At 45.8% G+C, this 24,213-nt stretch overlaps 1 protein-coding gene across 4 annotated transcripts in view; it reads left to right on the forward strand.

Moving 5' to 3' along the window:
- Positions 1–16,670, forward strand: part of GRAP2 (GRB2 related adaptor protein 2) — a 102,673-nt gene extending 86,003 nt beyond the window's left edge. For all 4 annotated transcript variants that reach the window (XM_068666859.1, XM_068666878.1, XM_068666868.1 and 1 more), the window contains 7 exons: positions 4,142–4,244; positions 7,420–7,511; positions 9,792–9,911; positions 11,073–11,238; positions 12,870–13,001; positions 14,923–15,042; positions 15,414–16,670. In XM_068666859.1, coding sequence (XP_068522960.1) covers positions 4,167–4,244; positions 7,420–7,511; positions 9,792–9,911; positions 11,073–11,238; positions 12,870–13,001; positions 14,923–15,042; positions 15,414–15,593 — 888 coding nt within the window. In that variant the 5' untranslated portion in view covers positions 4,142–4,166 and the 3' untranslated portion in view covers positions 15,594–16,670. The remainder of the gene's footprint in view (positions 1–4,141; positions 4,245–7,419; positions 7,512–9,791; positions 9,912–11,072; positions 11,239–12,869; positions 13,002–14,922; positions 15,043–15,413) is intronic.
- The last annotated feature ends 7,543 nt before the right edge of the window (positions 16,671–24,213 follow it).

Consider the following 24,213-nt stretch of genomic DNA (forward strand, 5'->3'; position numbering starts at 1 on the left):
CTATCACGGCTCTTCTAGATAACGGGTCCCTTCGCCATTGTTTCTGCTGAAATGTCATCTGGAGTTTCTGTACAGATGTTCGGGGTTGAATTCTGTCCCTGGTTGCTCATCAGTCCGATAGGTTGTTCTTGCAGAGCCGAACAAAGGCACAGCAGCTCGTGCTGCATCCATCAGCGCAAAACCTCACTGGATGGAGCTGCCCGCTGGAGGTGTGCATGCTGCAGGCATGAAAATCCAACTTTTGTTCATGTGGCTCCTTTAAGCAGGCACATCATTGCCACCGTGCCCTCTTCTGTGATGTTAATACACGAGATTGAGTGGGGCTGAGCCTGGGCTGTCCCACAGTGGTAAGCTCTTCGTAGGTGGTGACCTTCCCTGGCGTTGCTGTTACGGAATTTTGATCCTGCTTGGTGTAGGGGAACGGTGTTAAACTCTTTGGGATGTTGCTGTCAGACCGTGTTGCTTGCTGACATGATTTAGGCCTTGACTCTTTTGATCAACAGAGAGATGCTGATGTTCTTGCTCAGGGAATGGCATTCTGCCAAGCTGAAATACCTACCCAGCACTCTCAAAGCCGAGCCGCTTTTCGCTTCTCCTTTCATGAGTCCTCTGCTGTGTTGGTCCCACAGATTGTCAGTAGCCCCATGCCCCTTGGATCCGCCTCGCTACAGTGGGGAACCACAGAGAAAAATTCACCTCCATGCGGGGAGTCAGCACAAAATGGAGGTACCGCTCGACCCACCCTCAGAACTGAAAAATCCTCCTTTAAACGTCGCATAGGCTGCATGCTAAATCCCGTACAAAGGTGGTTTTCCCACAGAACATTATGCACAGTCTAAAATTGTCCTCGGTTACTCGAAAGCTCAAAGGAGTTGCACCAGGCAGTTAAAAGCGGGATCCGGCTGTTTGCAAACAGCAGCGCTGTCCTTTGGGATGAAAGGTGCTTGAGAAATGAAACGTACCTTATGACAATTACAAAAAAAATCCCATCTCAGTGTTTCGTGGGATGGTGCTCGAGGTCACACGCATGCAGAGAGGGACAGAAAGAGCCCCTGGCAGGGGCGTTTTCATGAGGGCCCAGCACTGACCCGCACAGAGCGAGGATCCTCGAGGTACAGATGGAGGGAGGAACAGGATCAGAAAAACAGAACTGGTTTGAAGTTCAGGTGATGAAAAGTGGTAGGCTGGAGTTCAAAGGCAGGATTATTGGCTAGTGTTGCTTTAGTAGTTGGTGGGGGAAGAGCTTAAGGCCACAGCGTCGCTGCATTGCTGATTTATCAACACAGCCAACACTGTGTATGGTATTAGAGCCGCTTCTAAATCCAGCCGCTGGCAATGAAAAGCACATTTAATCCGTGTGTTAGATTGTTTGAAGAGGTATCTGTCTCCTGGTCTCTCCCCATGGTTGTGATTGCTGAAATCGAAAATGAGGTGAGAGAGGAGACTTTAACCATTTCGCAAGCCCTTCTCCCTTTGAGGGAGTCACGTCTCCAACAGCATCTTTATCGCTTGGGATACTGAGAAATGAAAGGCTCTCTCCTCTCATGCCCCCTGCAGAGAGAGCCCCCACTGTCTCTCCTGTCACTAAGGAGCAAAAACCAAGTACGGGATTTGTATTTAAGCAGTTTGTTGTTTTTAACTGTTTGCTTTTGTTTTGTTTGTTTTGGTTTGTTCTCTCAAGCTGAGATGAATGCTCTGCACTTAGGAGTTGCCGGGTGCTTTTGCACTCCTGGCTCTGAGCTCTCTGCAGCAGCCCACCCCTGCAAGACATAATGCTGAAATACATCCCTTATTAAAGTAATTTTCCTTGGTCTTTTACTTCAGTTCTCTTCCATGGAAGAGTACCATTGTCTATCCAGTTCCCTCAATGGTTAATTCCACCCCTACTTAATACCCTTTCGCTCTGTTAGCGTGCAGGTGGCTCACGCAGACTGTGGGGTGTTGCAGACTGGAGCTCCAAGCACGGCAGTGCAAGAGAGGACAGTCCTCAGAGCAGGTCTGAGCTGCACCTACAGAGTTACACCAGTGCCTCGAATAAGAGAGGGGCAATCAGAGGCCAAGCTTTATCTATATTTGCAGATCTGACACAGACAGTGCAAATAAGTAAGAATTAAAGAGCATCAGTGAGTGGACGGTGAGAAAAGGAGGTGAAAAGGTCTGGGGAACAACCGAGAAGCTCAATAATGCGAATAAAGCACGTTGGTAAGGTGCTGCGATTCAGTAGTGAAGTGTTTGACAAAACTCCAGGCACTGGGCTGGAGTATGGCAGGTCACGACAGCTGCGTGTGCACCAAGCCACCTGGGAGGCCTCAGCACCGAAACAAGCCCGGCTGCTCCAGGACAGGTTCGTGCTTAATGGGCAGAGCTGCCTGTGGCTGCTCACCAATTTGCTGCGTAGCTCGCATCAGTCACATGAATACAAATTCACCCGCAACAAGCAGCAAAAAAAAAAAAAAAAAAAAAAAGAGGGTGCTAACGGAATCCAAAAGAAAGCAAGTGAAGATCTTTTTTTTTTTTTTTTGTTAGAAATGAGATGTAACAAATCTCAGAACTAATCTCCAGTGATGCTGTGGCCCCTCTTGTGGATTGCTTTATCCAGGCATCTTTTGTCAAGTGCAAAGGGACTCCGCGAGCAGGAAATACACAACTTAGCCAATAAATAACCGCTTTTATACAGTTAACATGCACAGAAGCCAGCTAGGATTTATTGAAATATCAGGCTAAGCATTAGCACGCTCACTGCCTGCGTAAAGACACCCAAAGAGTCCTTGCTGGCGAGGCAGGCATCAGGCAGGAGGGAACAATTGGCCTCTGTGGATCAAACCCTATCTGCCACCAGCTCGGTCAGCACTGGTGGCACTGACAAGCCAGTCACCCCAATGGTTTGTGACTGGTTCCCAGCTAGACTGGCTATCCTGATTAAATCTCCTGTTTGTTTCGTTTTGTTTTCCCTCTGAAATGTTTTATCTTTCCATTCTGGCATTTTTCCTCTTGAATCCTGGTGCCTCCTCAACAGCCCTACCTCTGTCTGTAATTTTCACCTTTCTGACCTCTCTGTGTATTTCCTTTACTTTTGTGGGAGGTGAAGGTTGGTAATGGAGACTTTGGCTTCAGGATCATTGCTCTCAGATGAACCTAGCTTAGTCACCATTAAAGCTACTTCTGTGTTAGAGTTGTCGGATGCTCTTCACAAGCTGGACTGTGAGAACATCCTCCAGCAGCACCTTTGATGAACGTGGCACTGCCTAGCTTCTTACTTTGTCACTGTCAGCCTCACTGCTGGGCTGCAGGGTCCACAAGCCAGCCATGGGAACCGAGTAACTCTCTTGCTCATAGAAGTGGTCCCGAGTTACATGAGCAGGAAGTGGTGAAGAAGCAAAGCTCGTGTTGCTACTTCCCCTGCCACATGTGCTCTGCTGATGAAAAGCAGGCTTTGGTTTGCAGACTGTCTGGTACATTTCAGGCTCCTAGGTTATGAACGCTGAGGAAGGGTAGGTGCATGCCTTAAATTTGTCAGTGCTACAGTTTCACACTCTGTCGACTTCAAAACAGGGACTAGAGTCTTTCTGCAAACAGTTTTTCCTAGCTGAAAGTTGTGGTTAGCCATGCCAAGCCATCACAGAGAAAAGTCTCTTTCAACCTTCAGAATCATGGACTCCATCCAAGAAAAAATTATATTTATTGCAAGCTGTTCATTTTGTCCACAATTTGTCTCTCTCCTGAGATAAAGAGTTAGTCATTGCAGAGGGCAAGTGCATTCTTCTCTTGCATGACAGAATCACTTGCTTTATTGGGAACTGTGTCAGAGTGGTCCTTGGTCTACACAGAAGAAGCTTTTCTCTGCTACCAGGTTATTTGGGTGATGTGTGCAAACTTTTCCATGAAATTGCTGCGGAGGAAGAGATCTGTTGGAATGAGCTTACAAGCTGGATTCTTTGAATTACTTGAGCAAGCTACATCTTCTTGGCCATGCCATCTCTTCTGCCTGCTAACGTCTTTCAGTGTCTAGTAACTACCTTCTTCTAATGGTAGGGGCATTCTCAACAATGTGCATATCACAGCATTGCCTATAAGCTTTCTGTAAGCTAGACTGAGCAGTCCCAGCAGCTCATAGATGCTGACAAGCATATACTTCTTCCAGCTCTGCCCTGCCACCGAGACACAGCATGGAAGCCATCGCCAAGTTTGACTTCACTGCTTCTGGAGAGGATGAGCTGAGTTTCCAGGCTGGGGACCTCCTGAAGGTAAGTGCAGCTCCAGGCATGACTGAAGCTCAGTGCTGAAATTCTGCCAGGTCTTTCTGTGCTCCCATTTGCCTTGACAAAACAGATGAACACAGATGTCCATAAACTGGGATAGAAATGCAGGGCACTAGACATCCATATGACTTGCTACAAATCAACCAGCAGCTCCCAGGTCACTCCCCAGTCTGTGTCCACTCCACTTGATTTAAGGTACCTAAACTACAAATGTTGTTGTCCTACAGTCCTCCAGTAGTCAGCAAGGAAGTATCTTTGCAGGGGAAGAGATCCAGGTCTTTGGCTGAACACATTTTGAAGATTTGGTCTGTTTTCATTGACTATATAGGTAGTCTAGGGTGACTGTGTTTAGGAAGACTTGGTCTAAAGGTAGGCAGGCTGAGTGTGGGCCAAACAGATGGCTGTCTTCCTTATTTCCAACCATTAAACTGTTGGAAATGATAGTTGTCATACATTGTGGAACTTATATGTAACTTTTCACTGTAAGTAATCACTGTTAGTTGCCACAGGGGTTTTAGGCAATTGCAAATGGAAGAGGAAACGTCCACAAAACAGTCTGTTATACACATAATGGAAGAGTTTAAGAGGTCCTTAGCTAATAATGTTATATACACCCTGCAGGAATTTAGCAGTGAAAGAACGGCAGACTGGCAGAAGTAGAGTTGATCATATGCAATACAGGGCATGTGAGAGTCTCTTTAAGGTTGTTTGGCTTATGTTAGGGTAGAACAGTTCTTGTTAACCCTACTGAAGTCCCGCAGGGGGCTACTTGTTAACCCTATACCCTAATTACTTATTCACTTCTCAGTCCACAGCATAGCTATTCTGTTTTAGTGCAAAATGACTGAGTAAAACACCTCTTTAAGGCCTTGACCACTTCACTGGCCAGAGCAATGTTGTACAACAGTCAGATCTAAACCCTCGTTCTGCCAGGAAGCCTTCACTACCTCTCCGTATAGTCCCAGCTGTTCCATTTAATCGCCAGATATTACATCTAAGCCTTGCCTCTTCCATCACCGCCATTTTTTATTTTATTGCCCTTTTAATCTTTGAAGCCTAGACAAAGCTGATGGCATCCAGAACTCATTGAGATCAAAGACCATTTTTTTTCCGGAGAGCTCTGAGAAGTGTTCTGGAGAAATCACTTGTTCTCTTCAGGGTTGATGACAACTCTCATTCCTGATTCTTCCTTAGGTCAAGAGTAGTCCCCACATTCCTGGTATTTACCTGATACTTGCTTTCCAAGGAGACTGCAGTTTCATTAAGCCCCTGTCTTGGGTGACAGTGTTGGCAAGATCACTTTTCCTTCTGTTACTCCGTTGCCCTTCCTGTAAAATCACTATAAGCTAAAGCTTTTCAAATTAAATTGGAAGCTACTGAGGAAAAGTGTCAAATAATGCTACACACCAGTATTAATATTAGTTGTCACTGAGACTTCGCTATCACAAAAGTCAGGCTGCCTCCTGTTTTAACGTCCTTGAGGTGAACAAAATAACACCGCCCAAGCCATAGTAACGGTAAATTCGCCTGAGTAACATCTCTCCTTCTGGCATACACACACACACACACATTCATACCCTGTCCCGAGCCCCCTTCTGCTGCCTGAGCAACCTCCTGACTGTCTTTTCTGATCTGTGAGGGAGATAAGATGAACAGTATTGATGTAGAGATTAGAAAACAGGAAACACGAGGCCCACAACCACCACTGACAGGAGGAAATCCACCCTCTCTCTCTCTCTCTCTCTCACACACACACCCCACATCCTTCTCTGAGGGGATGACACACTGAGTGAAACCTTCCAGCTTTTCACCCAGGACCATCAGGGAGGTCCTTCTGGAAACCCTGCTGCCAACAGAGCAGGCCACGAGCCAGAGCAGGGTGTAGCTATCGTCCCCTTTGGTTTGCCGCAGCAGCAAAAAGGAACCTTCAGCCAGCACCCAGGGTGGGTGAAGCAGTGACCGGACAAGCAGGGATCTCCACAGCTTTCAGCTCCTCAACTTTTCATTACCTAGATGCACGGAAAAAGCCTGTGTGGCAGGCAAGGCAATGGAGAATCAGCCCCGGGGATGGTAACATCTTGTTGCCAGCGCCAAGCAGCTAGAAATGTGTGTTAGGCTCCCAAACACACGAGACTGGCTTACAGAACGAGTATTATTGTTGTTAACAATAGATTTCAAATGAAGCCTTTTCCACTTGCTTTTTGTCTTTTAAAACTGTCAGGGCTCGTGCTTTCAGGCTCCTCTCCAAACCCAGAAGGAACAGAAACATGTTCTATTTTATAAAAAGGAATTCCATCCCAGGAACTGGAACGTCAAACCAAACGCCACACCATTTGTGGCAAAATCACAAAATGGTTGTATCCCTGTCCTCTCCCCTCTAACCTAGAGCTGTATCAGAGGCCATCAGCCAGGGAGCAGTGAATTTGGGCAGTCCCTGGTCAGCGGCGCTGTCCCTAAGGGCCATTCCAGTCAACATTAATGTCAACACTCATGAAGCCATGCCAGTCTGCACTGTGGGCTGGCTTCCTGCTGTCCAGCAATCTTGGAAGTGGCTAATAGTGGCTTTAAAATACTGTTTTGCCTCCTACTTTTATCTGCCCTGTCAAGCTCAGGGCTGCTGCGGACTTAACCCACTAAATACTCTCTTGCAAAATGACATGTGAGAGCACATGATGATACCCGTGCTGCCACAACACACACGCACACTGAGGTATAGCTGTATACCCCTCCATGCCCATACATGTTAGAGGAGTTTTCACAGATTTTTCCTCCCCTGTGAAGCTGACATGATCCAGTACTAACAATTAAAAGCAGCACAGAGAACTCCTTAAACCCCTGTTAAGTCCTTCAGAGCTGATTTCCTCCATCTCACAGACATCAGAGATATGCAGGCTGCCTCCCCAGCCACCTGAAACGGCATTCAGATGAAGGGATAAAGGTAACAAGCAATCCATCTAATTCCACCCAGCATTCTTCGTTGCTTTGTTCGCACTCAAGCGGTCATCAGCCACAAGCCTTGCTGCAAGGTGGGTGGGAAGCAGAGCATATTAAGGAGTTCTCTTTCATTTTTTTTACACAAAATCCTAGTTTTCTATCAGAATCTTAGTTCCTTTTGCCTTTCTCAGGAGATGCACTTATTTCATCTGTCTCTCTGCTGCAGGTTTTGAGCTCCCAGGAAGAGTGGTACAAGGCTGAACTCAGGGGTCAAGAGGGCTATGTTCCTAAAAACTTCATTGATTTCCACGTTCCCCCGTAAGTGTTGCGTGCGCTGCCATTGCACAGTGCCACAGAGAGTGTGTCTGTGTGTGCGTGCAGGTAGGCAGGTGTGACAGAGGAAGCACTGGTTATAACATACTGCAATTTAAGGCTGGCAAGGACTGCCATAATGCTATACACAGTTCTGCCAGCGCACCTTACTCCTACCCTGAAGCATCCTGTGTTCTTTCCGAACTGAATGGTTCTCAATGCTCGGCATCACTCTCAAGTGACTCCTTTGTTACTGCTGCTCAGAGGGATGTCACCGGGATGTGGCAAGAACTGCATTTAGCTCTCCTTGGACAGAAGGAGAATAGGCATGATGTGAAGTCTTGGCAACAGGCAGAGTCTGAGCACAAAAGGAAGAGCAAGAACTCTCCCTATAAATGAATTATAAAAAAAATGTAATCCGCCTCCCCCCTGACTCTTAACTACATTAACTCCCTTTTTTCCTACCCTGCCATCCACGTTCCCTCCCCCCCACGAAGCGTGTGCGAGTTTCTCTCGATGCACTAGAGGTCAGTGCAATGCTGCACGAAGCGTGACAGCTGGTGTTGCTCGTGGATTGACAGAGACGATAGACCAGACATGCCACCCTGCTCCCACACACATGCAGAAACACACACACACACACACCCCTCTCCACGCTTCGTGACTGCACACCCAAACAGGGATCTGTCAGAGGACAGGCATACCCCCCTTCCTGCCTCCCCGCCGTGCGACAGCAAGGACTGATAGGTGTTTAACCGCTTGCTAAATGTGCTGTCCAGCCCCGTGCCATAAATACGCCAACGGGTGGCAGTTTTATAACCTTTTTCCTCTCAGTTGGCAGAAATCCTCCCCGAAGCCCCTCTAATTGTCTTCTTTTGTAAAAGTGATGCTGCATTTCAGGAGGAGGCAGAGCATGGAGCAAGGCCAGTCCTGCTAGCTGTAACACGCTCATGCCCTGGGCAGGCAAACTGGGAGCATGCAGGGATTTTGTGCCCTACAAAGAAGTGCCACTGCCCCCTTTGGAGGTGGCACTTTCTGGACTATTTGGATATGAGCCAGCCTGCCTGGCTGAGCTGAAGGACATTTTTAGTTTGCTCTACAAATGTGGGCTGTTGCTTTTGGGCCCCATGGGGACAAAATCTCCCAGCTAATTGTGCTTGTTCACTCTTTCTCAGGGCTGTGGCATCATGCAGGGACACTAGCAGCTTCTTTTTTTTCACACACTTTTTCTTCATGATGTTTTCTCTGCGCGAGAACTGTGAAGAAACATTTCCACTTTGACACTTTTCTATGAGTAGCACGTCTGCACTTTGAAGGCCAGACACTAGAACCAGGTGTAGGGAAGAAAGTTGTCTCCTATTTTTGATGGGCCATTTTCCCCATCTTTGTATTGTCAATAATCATCAAGAGCAGTTATCAATGGTGATTAAAGTCTGATTTCCCTTTTGATTGTTAATGATACATAGATAAACTCCGATGATGGTAAGGAGAAGAATAACAAAACTCCAAAGAGGAAATGACAGTCTGAAATTATCAGTCTTTAATTGTAACGCAATACAGGTAATTAAGCATTACATAAGGCAGAAGACTGCAGATTGTAGATCTTATTAGCCGCAGACATATACGAGTGTACATGATGTTTTTTCCCTACTTAAAATTTCCTATTGATACTACATTATTTTACTATTTATGGTGACTTTTCTCATTATTTGTGTAAGTGCCTTACACTATCCGTTTGTTATGTTTGGTTAAATTTACATAAGCATACTTATGCATTCTGTGTTTCTGAGATTTTGTGGTATTATAACTCTTGCAAAAGCCAATTTATTAGTACTGAAACTTTCATGCCTTGCTTCTGTTAAAAATTTATGTTTGTCCCTTGCAATATATCCATCACAGTCCAGTAATTTTCAATCAGTTTACCAAGAGCAATTTGATGTATGTCTGAGAATTGTGCGTTTGTGTACATATATATACACATTTGTAATTTTAAATTTCCTTGACTAACACCTTACTCTACTGTGCCTGTAATTACACTTTCAGCTGAGTGTTACTTAGCAGGCCAAAGCTTACGTGGTTCTCTTTGCATGCACATGCTTTTACAGCTCAGAGAAAATGGTCTGCCTCCGCATGGCCAGTGGGAGTAGCCATGTGGGATCCTCTGATTCTTTTGTTTTGTCTTTCCTCCAACCTGCTTTTTCATGTTCTCCTTACCTTCAGTTTTTCTGTTCCTTAATTTATTTCACCTCCTTTATTCTTGTCTCCCTGGTTTTTCCCACTTGACAGCTGGTTTGATGAGAGGATATCCCGCCACGAAGCCGAGAACATCCTCATGAACAAAGGAGTTGGTTCCTTCATTGTCCGGGCCAGTCAGAACTCTCATGGTGACTTCTCCATCTCTGTCAGGTATCTGCTCCGCACAATGTTTCCTGCCCCTTTTCCTGGTTAATGGTCTCTTCCATAAGTGGTCTCTTCTAATGGTCTGGCTTCCTAATGACAGGAATCTTAATGTGACATTGCCTCTCAGGAAGTTTGCATGCTGCCAGTCACTGGCAGTGCTGCTGTGACACATGAATGAGAATGAATTAGGTATCTAATTCCCAAATGTTTCTGTCTTTCAAGTGACACGGTGAACTCCCCATTTCAAAGCTGCATCCCCTGGTGACCTGCTTCTCTGAAGGAGCTGCAGCAAAGCAAGGTGGCACACGGGACATCTCCCACAGTATAAAAAGTGTGCCTTTCTTTTGTTTTATTTTCTTGACAGTGCCATTTGCTATATCCAAGAATTCCACTACTGCCAGTAGTGGAATTATTATTAACTTATTTCCCACAGATCAATAAAACAGCCACTGGATAAGAATAGCCTTTTTTTTTTTTTTTTTTCCTTTTTACTAGTAGCCCACCTTCATTTCAGCCACTTAGTGCATCTCAGCCTTTCTCAGAGCTTCAAAGCAGAGCTGTTAAATGATGGTTGTTTTTCTGATTTTCCATTAATTGATGTCCAATCAATAATCACTTTTTAATTAAAGTAGTGATTAGCAATGCCCTTTCTACGCATTGTGAAGTTTCTGATTCAGAGAGTTCAAAAATTATCTGGGGGGAATGCAGGAAAACCTTTTGCCAGGAACACTAACTCTGCTGTGGCCACCCCTTTCTGTGTATCAGATGCTTTTTTAAGTCACCCCTTCCGGGTCAGGGTAGACTACAACTGTACCTTTGTGTCTCATACATAGGACAGAATAAAGCTATTAGACATTTGTGGACCTCAAAGTTCCTTTGGCCTTTATTTCAAACGAGAGGCTTTAAAACCCTGTGCTTTGTTCTGATAGCACTTGTGACTGGCCAGCCCTTCAGCATTCCACGTTTGTAAATTGATGTGTCATTTGAAACACAGAGCCTCATCTAGGCCCAATACACACAAGGGCTACCACTGGTTTACTTTCCAGAAGTCTAGATTTGGCCAAGTGTCAGAAAGAACTGTTAGGGTTCCCTTCGGGAAAAGACTTTTTCAAAGAAGACGAAGGTGCAAGCCAGTTGGTGATCTCTTACTTTTTCAACTGGATTCAGGCACGAAGATGATGTGCAACACTTCAAAGTGATGAGGGATTCAAAGGGTAACTACTACTTGTGGACAGAGAAATTCTACTCGCTAAACAAGCTGGTAGACTACTACAAGACAACTTCCATCTCCAGGCAGAAGCAGATCTTCCTGAGGGACGAACGAGAAGAGAAGGTAAACACAAACTATCCTCAGGAGTTCCTCAGGGAGAAACCCTTTTATTGAAGGAATTTAGCTCACAAGAATATCTAGGAGGGAGATCTGTCCTTGGAAACCCAATCATATCACTGTGCTGGTGGGCCTTGCAACATAGATTATTAGTTAATTAGAGCAGAATTTTCTGATTTTGTTTGGGATTGTGATAGAAAATGCTGCAGATCTGCATAGAGGTGCTTTGCTAAAGCTGTGCTGAGGCCTCACAGCTGAAATCCTAAGATGCCTTGCACAACCGAGGGAAGCAGGTCGTGCCTTATGAAACGCCTAAATTTCATAAGGTCTGGTACAAAGTTTGCTGTTAGGCTGTGTCTGAGAAGAATTTGAGTCTGGTTTCCTAGCGTCCTTGAATGTACACAGAGTGCAGCTGTTATTACAGTGGAAAGTTTGTGTGCTCAGAAGAATCACCTCTCTCCTGTTACTTAGTGAGTGTAGTAAGGGATGTGGAGGAACCCAAGGCAGAACCTGGTGCAGTAGCTGGTGGGGGCTGAAAAGTCCTGCTGAGGAGAACATAGCAGGTCTTGGGAACAAGCTGTGCATTCAGGGAGGACGTAGTAGGTGTTTAAGAAGGCAGGGAAATCCCAGTCCAATGAATGCCTGGTTTTGTGCCAGGAGAACAAGCAAATGACATAGTAACGCCTGCTATGCGTCGCACACACAATAGTGGGAGTGAACGCACCTGGTCACTGCAGTAACCAAAGTCCTGCTTTACTGGGAAACGGATTCTGGTATTGAATTACCAGGATGTACAGGTAGAGGCGAGGCAGAACGTGCACAAATTGCTCACTGCAGCAGGAGAGTGTTATAAGCTGCATGTGGGTCATCCTTTCTGGCTCAGATAAAAGAGGATTTATTTTTCAGTCTGAAGGAAGAGCTTGTGTTGTTGTCTCTTTCTAAGCCCACTTATTCAGCACTTTAAAAATGCATTAGTCGGATGTAAAATAGACACTATGGGACCTATGAGAAACAGATCACAGCAAATAATAGTTTGGGGAAGGAGAAAGAAAGACTGAATTCATGTATATCTATCAGTAAGACAACCTGTTTGGGCTGACTCTGAGCAGGGAGAGAAAGGGAACAGCATTTGCTCCAAGATGCAGACAGGCAAATGAAAGAACAGGAGTCAAGTTTGCTTTGGCAAATGCTCTGTATATTTGTTATGGTGATAGGCTCAGCAGGGTATGTTTAGCGCTCATCACAGTGGGGTTTCAGTTCACAATTAGAATTTCTAGATGCTACAACCATATTACAAAATGATAGTAATATACGGATTTTTGTGCAGAGACAAATGAAGGTTAAGGGCTGTATTTCCAAAAAGATTTTGCCTCCTATGCTGGTCCTCACATCAGTGATCACATTTCCAGCCAAGCATCACCTTTTACTACCCATTCTTCAAATGGAGGATGGGGAAGGTCTAAAATATGGGATTCTTTATTTGTCCTTCTGTTTAGGGAGGCAGGAGCATACCTTTGGAAGAGCCTCCAAGGTGAAGGGTAGTGATAATGATCAGTAGGTAATGATTGCTAAGCTTCAGTCAGGGTTGTGGTGGGAAGCAAAACCTGACCTCACTTTTGGGATCTTTCTTCCATCAGGAAAGGCGTGGTGGGAGTCTGGAACGGATGGGATGGGAAGCTCTCCATCTGGGTGGAGCATCTGGAGAAGCTCATTCTTCCATATCCAGGAGATACGTTGATCATCCAGTCCCTGTACTGCACCAGCAACAGGTACTATCAGGAAAGAGGCCACATGAAGCCTGGGCACATGAAACATTGGCCTTGATTGCTTGGTGGCAAGGGAACACTCACTTTATCAAAATCTGCCACCCTGAGTCTGCTTTAGGAGGCAGAGTCAGTTCGATCTTCATATGGAAGTAGCAGCAATGATGGCATTGACCTAGGCAGATCTTTTGGGCTGAAACAAATGTCAGCTTTTATTTAGTTCTGTGATCTTTGGGACTTGTGACAGTTCAGAAAAACAGTCCCAGAACTGGCACACACAAATAGATGGTTTCAGGAACTCCTCTCGAGTCTGTAGAACAAGTGAAACCTTGCTGCCTGTTTCTTCTCTCTTATTGCACTGACAGTCTGCACCACACAACACATCGGGGATTAGAAATGACTATGGTAACCCTAGAAAACCCTGGCTTCCTCCAAAACATTCCTCCTCCTGTTCTGGGCCCTTTCTATTCCCTCTCATCACGTTGCACCCCTGATGCATGATGTTTCTTTGCTCTCTTGGTGGCATAGGAATGGAGAGGACAACAGCAATCCTTGGTGATGTCTTCACAGTTCTTAGGGTGGAAATAGTTCTCCCAAAAATCCCAAACACAGCATCCTGTGAGCCTCTACAACTGGGGTTGTCTCATGTCTCTTGGCAGAGACAGTGTAGCATCAGCCAAGGAGAGGACTTGTCTTGATGAAGGCATAAAATCCAATGCCATGTCCATTGAGGCAAGAGAACTCCTGTATCACATGGCCAGGGACAATCATGAAATGGCTGCTCTCTCTTCAGACAAGTAGCATTGCCTGTCAGGGGACTGATGATGGAATCACACAATCTCTGACAAAGCTGAGGATCTGCACTCTTTGGAGCACTGTCTATGCCTGAGTCACATTTGTGACAGAGCAAAAAGTCTCAGAGGTGTGAAGTGTCCGTGCAGTAAATCTTGCAGCTGCAAAGCCAAACTGAGTTCACTCACATCTAGTCAGGGACAGCTGAGGTGCAAATTGTGTCCCAGTCTCAGGGACCTTTTAGGCTGACAAAGGTGCAAGTGACATCAAGGGAGCATATAGAAGAGTAGGTGCAAGAAAATCAGCAGCAAGAGGGAGAAAACAATAGCTGCTTACAGCAAACACAAGCTGTTCTTCCTCCCCTCTGTTGATACAACTGATCAGATCTTGTGTCACTGAAGTACTGCTGCAACCTGAGCTAACATGATAACAGATTCTGTCAGACTGTTATTGTAAAAAAAAAAAAAAAAAAAAAAAAAAAAAAAAAAAAAAGTAAAAACAACTTCGGTGCATGTAAAGACCTGAAGAGCTGAAGGCACTAAGGCACTCAGCACCTCTTGGTTGTGCAGACAACAGAGAAATTGCTCCCTGGATGATTTGTATTAATATGACTTGAGATGTGCAGTCATACGCAATTTTTTTCTATGAATGTGATTTTGTCCCTTTCCTCTTCCATTAATTGAGCTACTGGATTCAAAGGCCTGTTCCCTGCTCTTTACAGTGTGGGGCAGCCCAAAGAAAAAGTAAAATAGGGAGACTGGGTATTAATAACTCCAGAAAGGCAAAACTCCCCTTGTCGAGCTGGCTTTTCACCTGTGATTTATCATTGTCTTAGGTTTTCTCCAAAACTCCCAGAAGCCAAAAAATCCACCGGCCCCTTTTCTCAGTAGATGTGGAACAGTGTCCACATCTCAACTTCCAACTTCTAAGAAGAAAAATCCAAAATAGGACAGTCTAAGTTGACCTCCTCCATAAGAGGCATTGCTTCCAGGACTGCAGCACAGGGACTGTACTCCAAGCTGACTTTTAAGATGATTTGCATGAGGCTTGGACCTTGACCACCAATGACTCTTAAAGTCCCTCATTCTTACACCTCAGTATATTCATGACTTTTCTCTTGCTGTTGTCTTTCTAGGATAGATATGGGGGGAGCCTGGACAGGAAAGAAGGGCTGCATGGACTAAGGAATCACGGCCAAGGAAGTGCAGCAGCTATGCAACGAAGACACACAGACCCCCTGCACCAGCAGACACCAGTAAGTGATGTACCTGCAAGGCCCAGCTCACTGGGTTCCTTATCAATGGCAAGCTGTCTAGCCAATGCTCCCTGCACAGAGGTTGCACAAGGAATAGTGTGTTACGGCTGTTGAGATATATCTTAGAAGACGTTCCTGAGTCTCAAGACTCTATCACAGCTGCTTGAATCTGCTTGAATCCACATGAGCGTAGTTCCAAGCCTGTTCTCAAGATCAGTTTTAGTTAATGTGCAGAATTATTAGAAGAGGGAACTTAGCATGAGCTCAACACAATAAGCATCCGGGGCTTTGTGAGTGAGCCTGAGCTCACCAGTGGGTCTGGATCAAGCATGTGATTCCTTGTTCCCTGCCTGTCTCTGTCTCCTTCCCAGCGAACGCTATGGGTCCGTGCCTTGTACGACTTCGATGCTGTGGAACACGACGAGCTGGGCTTCCGCAGCGGAGACATCGTAGAGGTTCTAGACAGCTCCAACCCATCGTGGTGGAAAGGACGTCTGCGTGGAGAACTGGGTCTCTTCCCTTCCAACTATGTCACACCGGTGCTCCTGTGAGGGCACCGTATGCCCCGGAGGGCTGTATCAGAGCTGCTCTTCTGACATGACCGGGACAGAGAGGGAGTGAATCTTCCCTTGCCCCCAGGACATATGGTGTTTTTGCTTTTGTATTAATTTATTGGGAATTGATCTTCTGAAATGCTGGTAAGAAACAGAACCCTTTGAAGAGGGTGGGATTTTTTTTCCCGTTTTGTACATCCATAAAGGGGTAGGGAGCAAGAAACCTGGACTGTTTACTGAGACCTTGCCAGATCCTCCCTGCCCTGTTATTACTTTGGCTAAGTATTGATAACTTCCTGCAATTAGGTTTGTTTTGTGGAAATGCACCTCAGACAAGTCAGGCTTCAATCTTTGGGTGGCACTACCCCTTTCTTTTAGATCTGGTTGCACTCATGGTCCCTTCAGGCTCCATTTCACCTTTCTTTCAGAGGCAGGACTAATGCCAAGGTGAGTTAAATGATGATTGTTAATTACATTAATCCTTCAGGTAGGGATGGCAAGTAAGGGGTACTTAGGCTGAGGTGCAAGGCAACCTTGACTTTTCTAAATAGTTTTTGGCCTGCACCTGTAGTACTTTCTGTGGGCACGGAATGTGTGGATACACCAGATGAAGGGATGGGGTCCTGGAAGCTTTTGTACAAACAACCAAGTGGTGAAGACACAGGAGGGTGAGAAGCTAATTTCATGGCTTCTTCAGATAGTCTTGCTCTCCTGCACTTCTGTCTGCAACCTACAACAATGGCTTGTCCCATTTTCAATCTGCTTTCCAAGGTACCTAAACATCCTATTAGACATCCTGGTTAGAGCAGGTCAGGCTCTAAAACTACCTGAATATCCCCTGGATTGAATAACAACGGTGGATATCCCTTACTGATACCATTCTAAAACTGAGTTGGGGAGGGGTTGAGGAGAAGAGGTTTTTCTGTTTTGTGCCAGACGTTCTTTCCCTGAGAAGGTGGGGGGTTCAGGATCACTGAGTATACAACTCTGGCTTGCCAGTGGAATGCATCGTGCGACTTGTTGAGCTGTGACTTTACAGTGTGCAGACAATAAAGTTGTGGCCATTGAACAGTCTATTCTCTGTTCCAGTTTCTTTTAGATGAAATAAGGTAAATGAATAGGATTTCAAATCATTGCTGAGTGAATGCCAAGATGTGATACAAATATACTGCAAATGCACATTAAAATGATCCAAACCCTGAGAAAGAGATACTGCTGCCTAGCCACCGCTCATGCAAGTTTATATTAAACAAGCTGCCTGAATTTTTCACAACATGTGGAACCTCAGCAGTCAGCAAGGAAGTGATGAATTATCATTCTGGGGAAAGAAAGAAAAGGTAAGTGAAAAAACCTCTAAAACCAAATCAGACTCAGCAAGAAAAATGTTCTTATCTTTTGTTAGTCCTAGTGGGAGAAAAAAATCCAGGAAATAGGTTCTTGGTGCAGTCCAATTCAATGTAGCTGGCCTAAATAAAGCTGCCAGCTAGAGAGAGTATTAGCAGAAAGGATCCATTGTCAAGGATTTGAGAGAACTCCACCAAAAGCAGATTATTAATGGTTGAAGTAAAATGAGAATAATTAACAAGGCATATAAGCCCCGAAATAGAATAGAAAACTTTGAAAAACACATTAAGAGCTAATCTCCATTGGCTACAGGGGTGGCTCAGGAAACGGGGAAACACCATATGGCTTCCTGAGCTGGACTTGGCCTTGTTACTCTTGCAGAGGCTCTGTTCTGGGCCTTTAGCATCTCACCTTTAAAGAGGAGTAAACTCCATGTGGCTTTGTTTGGAACAAGCTACATTATCTCATGGGTTGATGTGGGGGTGTAACCTCTGTGACTCCGCAGTTTTGAAATGTTTTGTTTTGATCCACTCTTCTTGAACTTTTTCCTTTTTTTTTTTTTTCTTTTTACTAAGCTAATGTCAAATTTGGAAGAGAAAGGGCTAATATTCAATCAGGGAGAGGATTAAGTCCACAGGAAAGGTGGAAGGAGAGAAAAAAAAGAAAGCAGTCAAAGCAGAGGAGGGATATGAATGATGATTCTTCCATTTCTGCACGATATCTTTGTTTTCCCACACAACATCCTTGCCTCTAGACTGGCAAGACATGGGTTTGACAGATGGACCACTCGGTGGGTAAGGAATTGGCTGGATGGTCGCACTCAAAGGGTTGCAGTCAGCGGCTCGATGTCCACGTGGAGATGATAATTGGCATTCCTTAAGGGTCAGTATTGGGACCCACACTGTTTAACATCTTCATCGGTGACATGGACAGTGGGATCGAGTGCACCCTCACCAAGTTTGCTCATGACACCACGCTGTGTGGTGTGGTTGACACACTGGAGAGTAGGAATGCCATCCAGAGGGGCCTGGGCAGGCTCAAGAGGTGGGCCTGAGAGAACCTCATGAGGTTCAACAAGGCCAAGTGCAAGGTCCTGCATCTGGGCCTGGCCAATCCCAAGCACAAACACAGGCTGGGGGCAGAATGGATTGAGAGCAGCCCTGAGGAGAAGGACCTGGTGGTGTTGGTTGACAGGCAGGTCCAGGAGGGTGGGGGTGGTGAGTGTACCCCTCTGCTCTTGTGAGACCCCACCTGGAGCCCAGCATTCAGCTCTGGGGGCCCCAACGTAGGAAAGACCTATTGTATTGGGTCCATAGGAGGGCTGTGAGGATGATCAGGTGTCTGGAGCACCTTTCCTGTGAGGACAGGCTGAGGGAGTTGGGGTTGTTCAGCCTGGAGAAGAGAAGGCCACGGGGAAACCTTATAGCAGCCTTCCAGTGCCTGAAGGGGGCTACAGGGAAGCTGGAGAGGGACTCCTTGTCAGGGACTGTGGTGATAGGACAAGGGGCAATGGCTTCAAACTAAAACAGAGTAGGTTTAGATTACATATGAAGAAGAAAATCTTGACTCTGAGGGTGAAGAGGCACTGGCACAGGTTGCCTTGGAGAAAATGTGGATGCCTCATCCCTGGAGGTGTTCAAGGTCAAGTTGGATGGGGCTGTAATGGTGTGTTCACCATTATTCCCACTGTGTCAAATCATCTTTCAATGAGTTCTGTTTTTTTTTTTTCACTAGTTACTTTTTAAATTGGAAGTAATGCCTCCTTTTCCTTTCCTCAGCACTCTAAAGACCCTCTTGATAGTGAAGATGTAGTTGCACAAAATTAATTGAAGATAATGCACTTAGCAGGCTGATAGCTTTTTCACACATTTGAAACCCCTTTACAGAGATTGACTAATTAAGCAAGCCTAAGTAGTTCATAGTAAGTACCCCCAAGTTAAGTCATGATTCTTCTGAGGAAGAGGTAAATTTCCACGTGATTTTTTTTAATTGATGTTTAAGGAATTAATACTTAAGGTAACTAGCATTAAAGGGCTGCATGCTAATTATAGACAGCACATCAGGACCACAGCTAAATCATGGTTTCCCATTACGGGCGGCACCTGATGACACCAAAATTACTAGGCAGCAAAGGTTTCATGGCATCTGTGATAACGAGACTGGTGCCATGTCCTGAGCTGCCTTGCGCAGCTGTGGCCAAGCCTTGGTCTGCGAGTCCCAGTGTCACTTTTGTCCTGGGGAGCAGAGGCAGTGCTACCTGCAGGTACTGTGCATGCCAGCAGCTGGAAGGCACAGGAGTCAGGCTGCAATTTTGTACCCTCCTCCCACAGCAGAAGTTGTTTTCCTCACAGCAAAACAACAGCACAGAGAGCTGTGGCCCTTCCCAAGTCAACGGAGCCCCTGGTGACAAGGAGGGGTGTAGGCAAAGGGGGGAATTTTGCTGAGGTGGAGGATGCTGTACCCACAGGGTGGAGGAGTTCTCCGTGCCCTGTCTTCTGCTGGAGTCTACCCACAAAACGAAATCTCCCATAGGCCAGGTCAATTAACAAGAAAGAGACACATTCCTCTCCTCCACCCCTGTATTGCTCCAACCTTCTTGCTTCTTCTTCCAGCTGGTTTTAATAATAACACAATCCTTGTTAACATTGTGGTGCTTTGCTTTACAATTATGCTATGAAAGCTTCAGATTCTGCTCAGCAAACGTGTCAGCAACTGAAGATGGTGAGCCTTAAGATGATGGTGTGGTGCACTGAGCTTTCCAGGCATTTGTCAGTGTTTGGCAAAGAACTAACCCTCCAGAACACAGCCCGAGAGCCCACTGGGAAACCAAAAAAAAAAAGAAAAAAAAAAAAAGAAAAGAAAAGGAAGGATAAAAGAGGAATCCAGAGAAGTGTTTTGTTGGTACTTCTCTTAGGCAAGAAAGACATTTCATGAGAAAAGAGATGGTAAACAGAGATAAAAGTAGGAATCGTATGTGGGAAGGCAAACATTATTATAACAAATGAAACAGAGGAAGCTGGACTGCACATGGAAAAATAACAGTTTGATGAGCGCAGCTGAGCTGTGCTTTGTCCTGTCAGAATGAACTTTTCGCCTACATTCTGCCGCAGATCCACATTTTGTTTATAAAAGTCTCTGTGATTAATACGGCTGAGCGAAAAACAGTAAATGGAAATCTCCTTTCATGAGAAAGCTGTCCAGATGCTTTTCTGTGTCACAGAACAGAGATGTCTCTGTCTCGGTGTACCTGCTTATCCCAGTGGCTGCGCTCACTGGAGCGCTGAACGGGCACGTGCCTGGTTCCCGTACGACTGCAGTGTGAGAGCAATGGGGGGGAGAGGATCCTCAGCACCAGCACAAATCTTTCCTGGACAGGCTGCTAGGCCAGTTCCCCTGCACCAGGCATGCAAAGGCATTAATACAACAAGTTTCTCAATTGTTGGCTTTGCTTTTTGTTTTTTTTTGTCTGCCTTTTTCATGAAGGTAGTTCTCAATTTCAACGGTCTGTGCAGGAGATTTGGAGCTTTTTACCACAGACACCTGTCTGTCACTTTTTCTATGAAGCAGCACCTCTCATCCTTCCTCCCAAATGTGATGCTGATGCTGCAGGCTCTCGGAAAGCCGTTTTGCCTTCAGCCCTCGTGGAGATCAACCAAGGAATGCAGCAGCAGCAGATCCAGCAGCCAAAACCTTGTGGCTGGGAGAAATCAGCCTGGAACAGCAACGTGGTATCAACTGGGGCAGCAATGCCCCAGCAGCTGTAGCCCAGTGTGAAGGTGAGGGGTGAGCTCTACCCTGAGTGGGAAGCAGCAGATCTGCAGTTGTATCCATGCCACATCACGGGGACAACAAGGATGTCTGGCAAGACAGAGATGCGGCCATCCCAGCTAGGATTGTGCTCAGACTCTTGCTCTGCTTCCACAGCTCTCTGCCAAGGAGCCTGGGTTGCACCAGAGTAGGTGTGAGAAGCATTTGGCAATGCTGTTCCCTCCGAGGCCGCCCAGGGCTGCTGCCTGACCCTGCCTAACACAGCCAGGAAGCCTCCCTGCACCTCTCTGCAGCTGCAGCCCATCACTCCGCTGTCCCTTGATGCACCAGAAAGTCCACCAGGTGCCTCATTTCAAATACCTGTTCAAAGCAATTGGCTTAGCTGCTTTCAAATGAAACCCTACAGAGATCAGTTGAAACCATTAGCGTTCCCTAGATGATCCCGGCAGTAAGATCTACTGGTTTAAACCTACACGTGGACTAAAGAGCTCCTGACACCCAGCCACTCTTTGCTGCTGAAAGCTTTGCATTTCAGTAGGGAAGCGTGAAGTGAGTGTGTGATAAAGCCTTTAATGGCCCTGAGGAAGAGGGCAGAGCATCACCAATTTCTCCAATTTTTAGAGGCAGATTTTCTGTGACAGAATTCGGGAGCCTTAATTTGCATCAGACACAGAAGATGTTCCTTACATAAGCAGAACTGACAGTCAAAAACAGCCGAGGACTTATCTGCGAGGTGCAGGACAGCGGGGAAACGGGCGAGTGAGTATGAAAAGTTCACCGACCTTTGCACAGAGGGAAAATTCAAAGCGCATTGTCTGCTGTCACTGTGCAAGAGAGAGGGATGCTTGGCGGGCATCCAGTCTGCTAACACGAAAATGCAAAATTTTACAAATGGCAGGTATGCAGGGATCCCTGTAGACATGCCAAAAGAAAATTAGCAGAGGCAACAAAGGGAGGAAGGAGAAACAAACGAATTAAAAGATGTCTAGATATCTTGCGGCTTCTCCCCGCTAGTCCAACCAGGCTCATTTCCACCAAGAGTTATGAAAGATATTGCCATGGCAAGTCTGTTCAAATAAAAATAAGCACAGATCTGTGGAGAAAGAAGAAGAAAAAAAAAAAAAAAACAAAAAAAAACAGTTTAGGACTTGCACTTAAAGCTATAAAACCGTGACAGCGTCCTGAGAGCACGCCAGCAGCTCCAGTCCCTGTTTAAGAGGCTCTCTGAGGAAACCATCCTGTGATGTCCAGCCACGGATAAAGAAAAGGAAAGTAAAAGTAAAAGAAAAGAGGCACCGTCTCTATGGATCTAGGGGTCATTTGCAGTCACATCAGTTGGTCTGTTCTAAATTTGTGGGAAAAAGTAATATTTCTTGCAGGTTTGCTACCAGCACCAAGAGGTGGAGGACCTGCCCCATGCTCAGCCCCTTATAGGGTTATATTCATCAGGGGTGGGCGCGTGCATTGCCAACAGCTTGTTCTGAACTCGCAGCTTTTTGCCCTCGCTTGGCAGAGGTGTGAATATGAGGTGTGTGGCAGCAGGGAGCCAGCTCTGTCCTCCCCTATCTGTTTATCTGAGCTTGCCATTGTGATGGCAGCTTGTTTGCCTGTTATCAGATGGAGATGGTCTGGTAAAAACAATGGCTGTGATTTCGTCAGCCCCGGTGAGTCAAGCTAACAGCCACCCTGAACAGACAGACCCACTTGTTTTCTGCTGGGTGACCGAGTGGAGTCAGCTCAGCCAGCCAGGCCCAGCGCCCGCGCAAGGAGCACGGTGGGAACACACAGCCAGGAGGGGAAAGGGGAAGGCAGAGCCTCCCACTGCTGGCAGCGGGCACGATTAAATCACCTCATCCTAGGCTGCAGGCTCAGCAAAACGCAAACCGACTTGGCTCTGAGGTTGGCACGATGCCTTTACGTGAACGGGGAATCCTCTCTTTAAAGCTTGGTTAGGAGACACGGGGGGAGTGGGAAAGGGGGAAAGATCTCGGATCCGCTGCAAATAGCGTGTCCTACGCCTCCTCCGTGGAAGCTCATGTAAAAGCTTTTCATTCAAACAGCAAAGCTGTGAGTCTGCTATTTCTTGGACTGTAAATTGAAGTAGGAAAAAAAAAATCCTAACATGTTCACGCTAGTAAAGCTCTCAATCATTCAAGCTATTATCAATGTGAGCTCTGGTGGGGAAAGGAATGTGCACAACCGTTTCCAGGGAATAAATAAATAAATAAATAAATAAATAAATAAATAAAAGAATAATAGAAAGAAGCATCTCGCTGCCCTGTGAACCAGCTAAATTAGTGCCACTTGTTGCAGATGCTCCTCTCTCTGGGTGGGGTGCAGCTATCAGTCGTGTTTATCAGGTTGGAGAGCACACCAGTGCTTACAAGCTTAAATCTTCAGCATCAGCTGACCCAAATGATAGCTGCTGGTTCTCATTTAAAATGTGCATGACTTGAAGAGGGCAGGCATTTCACAAGCACTTACGCAGCAGAATGTGTGCTGGAACAGCAATGGTAAACATCTTGAATTTAGGAGTCCAAAAATAACAGGTAAGGTTATACAAGATACACAGATGGGTGGTTTGTACTTGAGACAACTTCTGAGTGAAAATGAAGCATGCCTATTGAACAGAGAACATACGTGGCCACTTGAACACCTGTGGTTACAGGGAGCTGGACAACGTGGCCATGCCTGTCCCTTCCATCTTCTGAAGCCTCTGGCCCTGTCAGGAAATTGAAAGCCAACCACTCTGATGAGAGATAGCATTGCTAACAAAAGGCTGGTGTTGTTTATTGTCCTTACAACAAATGTTTAAATATGAAGCCTGTTTTTCTGAGAAGCTGGCTTCCCCAGGTCTAGAGGAAGCTGCCTCTGAACACCAGGCTGTTTTAGTGTGAGCATGTGGCTGTGCACACACAGATTTGAGTGTGTCTGGGAGGAAGAAGAGGAGGAGGAGGCCATCCAAACAGTTTGTGGCACAGAGCTTTGGCTGAGTAAGTCACTGTTGTATGTTTTAAGCCCGTGGAGCTATTCTGATTTTTACTGGTTAAGTTTCTACCTCGTTATTCCAGAAAGAGATCGTAATTTAATTTGATAAGATCTTCAGGTAGGGAGGCAAAGGGTGTGGGTAGTGATTTACTCCTCTTTGAAATTATAATTATCATCTTTCATCTATTTAAAGAATCTTTATATTTACCTGGGTAAGGCAGTCTAATATGGTCAAAGCCACGTGGTTTTCTTTTCTCATGACTCAGACAAAGCTGACCACAGCTCCAAAACTTTTCTCAACATACTCATAACATTACACTTTATTGTTTCTACCTTCCTTATTTTTGCAGCCTCCAGCTTATTGACAAAGCTGCTGCAATGGTGGTTTCTTTTTCCCCACCTTGCTTGCGCAGGGAAAATGCGTCATTTTGGAAAAACAGCTGGCTAGCTTAGAGCTAGAGCAGCTCAGTGAGTAACCCAAGCTGGTGACTGTGGCATGACTGTTTTGCAGTAAGTG

Source organism: Anas acuta, chromosome 1 (genome assembly GCF_963932015.1).
Source record: "Anas acuta chromosome 1, bAnaAcu1.1, whole genome shotgun sequence".
NCBI lineage: Eukaryota > Metazoa > Chordata > Aves > Anseriformes > Anatidae > Anas > Anas acuta.